The 5,806-nt window shown below is 48.6% G+C and overlaps 1 protein-coding gene across 1 annotated transcript; it reads right to left on the reverse strand.

Moving 5' to 3' along the window:
- Positions 1–853: 853 nt before the first annotated feature.
- On the reverse strand, positions 854–4,912 carry LOC123167816 (uncharacterized). The gene is made up of 2 exons (XM_044585678.1): positions 3,286–4,912; positions 854–3,145 (listed from the first exon to the last, which is right to left on the reverse strand). Exons 1-2 carry the CDS (start codon positions 4,619–4,621, stop codon positions 3,135–3,137), a joined length of 1,347 nt encoding a protein of 448 aa, XP_044441613.1. The 5' UTR covers positions 4,622–4,912; the 3' UTR covers positions 854–3,134.
- Between the last annotated feature and the right edge of the window lie 894 nt (positions 4,913–5,806).

The following is a 5,806-nucleotide window of genomic DNA, read 5'->3' on the forward strand; positions in this document are numbered from 1 at the left end:
TTTCCACATGGATGTGAAGAATGCTTTCCTTCATGGTGATTTACATGAGGAAGTATATATGCAGCCACCTCCAGGTATCAAGGTTCCATCAGGTCATGTTTGTCGTCTTCGAAAGGCTCTTTATGGGCTTAAGCAAGCCCCTCGTGCCTGGTTTGAGCGGTTCAGTTCTGTGATTCAAGATGCCGGTTTTTCTCCTAGTGAACATGACCCTGCACTCTTCATTCATACATCTGAGCATGGCCATACATTGCTTCTACTTTATGTCGATGACATGTTGATCACTGGAGATGATGTTGGGTATATTGATTTTGTTAAGAAAAAATTGAGTGAACAATTCAAGATGTCAGATTTGGGGTCTCTCAACTATTTTCTCGGGATTGAGGTCGAGCATACTGATGATGGTTACTATATCTCCCAGCAAAAGTACACTCAGGATTTGATTCTTCGCTCAGGTCTCACTGACACGCGCATTGCTGCTACACCTATGGAGCTTCATCTGCAGTTGCGTCCTACTGATGGCACTCCTCTTGAGGATCCCTCTCGCTATCGTCACATTGTCGGCAGTCTAGTGTACCTCACAGTGACCAGACCTGACATCGCACATGCAGTCCATATTCTCAGTCAATTTGTCTGTGCTCCCACCTCAGTTCATCATGGTCACCTATTCCGAGTCCTTAGGTATTTAAGGGGAACTACATCTCGCCGCTTGTTCTATGCTAATTCCAGTCAGCTCCAGCTTCATGCTTACTCTAATTCCACTTGGGCGAGTGATCCTATTGATCGTCGCTCGGTCACTGGCTATTGCATATTTCTTGGTACATCTCTCATTGCATGGAAATCAAAGAAGCAAACTGCTGTGTCTCGCTCCAGTGCCGAGGCAGAGCTTAGGGCTCTCTCTACTACTACAGCAGAGATTGTATGGCTTCGCTGGCTATTGGATGATCTTGGTGTCTTATGTCATACACCAACACCTCTTCTTTGTGACAGCACTGCTGCTATTCAGATTGCTAATGATCCGGTCAAGCATGAGTTGACCAAACACATTGGTGTGGATGCCTTTTTCACTCGATCTCATTGTCAACAATCCACTGTCAAGCTACAATATGTCCCATCAGAGCTTCAAGTCGCAGATTTCTTCACCAAGGCACAAACTAGAGATCAGCATAGGTTTCACACTCTCAAACTTGGTGTATCAGATGCTCCTAACCCACCTTAAGTTTTTAGGGGGGGTGTTAAGTATATATGTTGTGTTTGTCTTGTACAGGCCCAGGCCCATAGTCCAGAGTGAGGCCCAGGCCCATGTAACCTTGTATATATCTCTCTCCTCCTCAATACAGAAAACTGTTCGGTCATTCTCTCTTCCTCACGTTTCCTAACATGGAGCACCGTTCAAATGAAATGTTAGTGTGAAAGTTGATTGAAGCACAGCCACTGTCTTTAAATTCTTTCTGACTCAAAAACATCCAATGCACTGACATATGCATAATATGAATAATTCCCTGCAATTTATCAGAAATAGGAATGCAACCCAGAAATTTTGTTCGATCCAGATAAAACTGAAAATCTTCACTTTGCTGCGGTACATAGCATGGACCAAACTGCAAGTCCTTGTAGTCAAACTGCATCTGTTTAGTATTGAGTGTTGCCTGGTCCAGTGGACGCTCGAAACAGAGAAACAACTCCTAGATCTAAACCTGGGAATAGTTTGTAATCCAGATTGAACCCAGCCCAATCCATACAAGTATAACTCTAACAATCAGACCAGACCAGACCAAATTGCAAATGCTATAATCCAAACCAATCCAAACTGTACATATTTTCAAGCCAAACCCATCCAACCCATTCCCCGCATACAGTTTCAACCTGAAGTTTCAAACCAAGGGCGTGTCCAATTACTACGGGAAGAGAGGTGTTGGAAGGGTGATTAGCTGCTGCTGCATGTTACTCACCACCACAACGTACGTACATAGAACAAGCTATAATGCTAGATACTGTATGTGACTAGCTGCACTTCGTCCATCACGGTATAAGACGATCTTGTTCGCACTTTCCGACCTGGTCGGCCAACTCGCCGGCACCGTCGAGCGGGAAGAAGGGGCACCTCATAGAGCGCCATGTGACTGTTGTATATCACACTGTCTGGCAGTAGTTGGGCAGCTCGGCCACCGCCTGCGCCACACACAGCCCGCAGTCCGCCACCACCGCCGCCACCGAGCTGTGCCATGTCCATCGCCAGCCCCTTGTTCGCACCATCGCTGGAGTCGTCGAACATGAGCTTCATTGCGCTCGGTTGAACGCGGCCAGATACATCAGTCCATGCCGGTGGCGTTCTCGGTGTTGAGAAGGTTTAGCGTGTAGTCCGTGTCCGCACCGCTGCGGCCAACCAGAGCATGCAGTCCTACAGCGGGACGTCGACGCGGCACTGCGCAAGGCCCCATATCGCCAAGGAGGAGCGACCGGCGGTGGCCGTGGCGTAGCAGGCGGAGGCGTGCGGGACGTGGCCACCAGAACCTGGTCGATGCTGGTCTGTGTCTCCGCACTGGCACCATTCTTGGCGTAGTACGCGCCGATCGGGTCCATGCTGGAGCATGGACGTGCCATGGCGAGCAGGAGCATCATCATCGGCACCAGCAGTGGAGACGACGAGGAAGACATTGCCAATGCGTGATTGCTTTTGCCAGCAAAAAAAGGTGATTGCTTTAATCGGGACCCTAACCTGGTCCCTAATTTAGTTCTTCGTCCATGGGTTGGAATGGTTTGAGACTGTTTGGTCTGTGACCAGACCGAACCAGACCAAGCTGATAATAGGAAAAGACCAAACCAAACCAGCTTACATTAGGAGCTCAGCCCATTTAATCCAAACCAAAAGAGACCAATAGGAAAACCGATTTGAAACTGTGGTTTGAGCCCAAACTATTCCCAGGTTTACCCAGATCTGAATAGTACTACCCTCAAACATGCAAACAACAGCAGCACAAACTTCGCGCAGTTTCAAATATGCTCGAGCAGAGACTCCTTCAAGGTAATATGTTGGCTGGACACATGGAATGCCTTCATTCATGTAACTTGGTAGCTTCAGGCGAACAATTTTGTGACTGAACTTGAACACCGATGGTGCCTTTTGAGCACATAATTTAGAAGAGGACTGCATAAAGCAGACTAGTTCATATGGTCCAGATTGCATGAACTGAGGTAGATGTACAGACATAGTAGGAAGATAGCAATGCTGCATTGCAAGGGCAGTATTATGAGAACGTGCATCAAGTTCCGGAAACCACTGCTTACCTTCATGTAATAGTTGCTTAGCGAAACATGAATCATCAGTGTTCTGTTGCAAAGACGACAAGCAGAAAATCTGAACAGGGGGTATCCTTATGTAGTGTCGAGGGAGGTTGCACTCAAGATCACTAATATGACATAATTCCAGAGGAAATGCAATACCAATCAAACCACAGTCATGCACTTGGGCTAACAAAAACAACAGCTCCAAGGACCTTCCAATTGGGAATGATGGCCATGGGATGGGCCGTACCTCGTTTCGGTCAGCAAGATCCCGTGCTCGATGCTCAGAAATTTTCCATTGTATTTGGGTTGTACGGACAAGATTACTAGCACTCCAAATTTTGTGAAGACCAAAAGTGCCAGCCAACTCATTGGGGATCTCTGGCCACACTGGTACTGCTCGGCCATTGCTTGAAAACGAGGGCCAAGGTAGTTTCAGCTGCATACTTTGCAAATACTTCCAGGATTCTCTCATAGAATTTAGAACACCATAAAAATGCTTCATCGCAAAAGTATCTTCTGACAGCAGCCCAACATGCTTCCAATACAGTTCATGAGAGCAACCTAATGACGGCCACGACATGGGCCGTTTCGCGTTTCCATCTGCATGATCTCTCCAAAAGGATGGCCATGGCTTCGGTCGTAACACCATCCATGAGGGTGCCACAGCTGGGTGGAGCACATACCTCAGTAGGTTGGTGTCGTGACGAGAGTATTTCGTCGAACAGGTGGTCAGCATCGGTGCAGAGAGGTCGCTGGGAATGATGAGTATGACGTTTGGGCGTACGGCAAGCTTGAGGACGACGTCTGGAGTAGCCGCCACGAGTGCGTACTCCTCCGGTCCTGCAACAGCGATGCCGTGGGTGCTGTCGGGTGAAGACTTTGGTGATGAAACCTGGACGTGGAGCGGCGGGTTGGTGCTGGCCGTCACATGAATGTTGAGGGCGCCGAACTTGTCGCTGAGGTCGATGAAGGGCTCGGGGCAGACGGTGGTGACCTTGTTGGCGCTGTTGGTGGCGACAGCTTGGTTCGAGCCATCCGTCGAACAGGTGATGTGCCCCATCGTGACACAGGCAGGGGGCACGTAGTGGGTGACCGCGAGCACTTCCTGGGCCTTGGTGGTGGAGCCGGAGACGTCGGCAACGGGCGCCGACGAGGCGAGCGTCGTGGTTGAGGCCGCCGGATCAACAAGCGTGGTAACCACTAGAGGGGCACCCGTGCTTGCAGTACCCAACGCTGAGCTCATCTCATCTGCCTGGGCGCATAACCTCTCGAGATACCACAACAACTGCTCCTTGGCAGACATGGTCTCCCACTCTGGTGGTTTGACGGCGGGCATGGTGTCGTCGCCGGTGGAATTGTAGGGATTGGGAGAAAAAATTGATGGGGAAGGGTGGTGCCTGGCTCTGTATACCAGATGTAAGGATCCCCTTGATATCTCGCACACGAACTAGTAGTAGTCTCACAGAGGTACTCAATCACAGTAGCTATTACAAGATCTGGATACACGAATGAGATGAAGGGGAAGAACTGGAGGTAGGGGAAAGAGAGAGGAGCCGCCGCCGTTCCGTGCCGTGATCCACTGGATGCCCTGGACGTCGCCTCCTCCCAGGCTCTTATCGCCTTGGTCGTTCCAGAATGGGCCAGACCCGTTTAGCTGGCCCAAGGGGCCAGCCCAAGCATGTGATGGTAGGAGGGCTCCTAACACAAACGAGCTTCAACTAACTAGATATAAGATAGCAACCAGCTACAAATCAAGCTTCAATCAACACAGAACCAATTGGGGTTGTCCAGGAGCAGCTGACGCCGATATTTTTGTCGCAGACTTCCACTGAGAGGATCAAGCCCAGAAGATGCGAAGCAGCGCCCCACGGTGGAGGTCTAGTAATAGCAGGCAGCAAAAAAGTGCACTCATCTAGTGCCAAACACTCCTCAGACTCCAAAGCACAGCAGCACAGAGAGCATTACAGACAGCATAACGTTTACTCTCCAGCCACCAACGGCCGATGTCTTGTAAAGATGCAGGGGTATGATCATGAAAAGAATCTGCAACAAATTGACATGTTTGTTTAGAAATCTACATGATAGAAAAAAAACCAAGTGCTGCGAACTTTTTGACTCACCACCGAAAAGGCAGGATATATCATCAACAGTTCGGCGCTTCAAAAGATTATCTCTGGTTAGAATTTTGTTATGAATCAGCATCTATAAGAGAACATGAATCTTAGGTGGAACCTGGATTACAAAGAGCATCACCAAAGTTGAGGAAATAATAAAAAGACTTCAGTGTAGCATCCAGATAGATTATATAAAAGACTACAATGCAAGTTACACAACTTGTTTCATTTTCTGATTTTCATTTTGGTTACAAATAATTATATTTTGTAACAGAAAGATCTCAGTGTAGCATCCAGATAAATTTAACCTATAAACCCTGGAGAACCGCTAGGAAGGACCAAGGTGACCACGTCGCCTTTAAATCGCTCGTGCCACCGCATGTTAATTTGGTGCCCCGCCGAGGGCA

The sequence above is a fragment of the Triticum aestivum genome, chromosome 7D (genome assembly GCF_018294505.1).
Source record: "Triticum aestivum cultivar Chinese Spring chromosome 7D, IWGSC CS RefSeq v2.1, whole genome shotgun sequence".
Lineage (NCBI taxonomy): Eukaryota > Viridiplantae > Streptophyta > Magnoliopsida > Poales > Poaceae > Triticum > Triticum aestivum.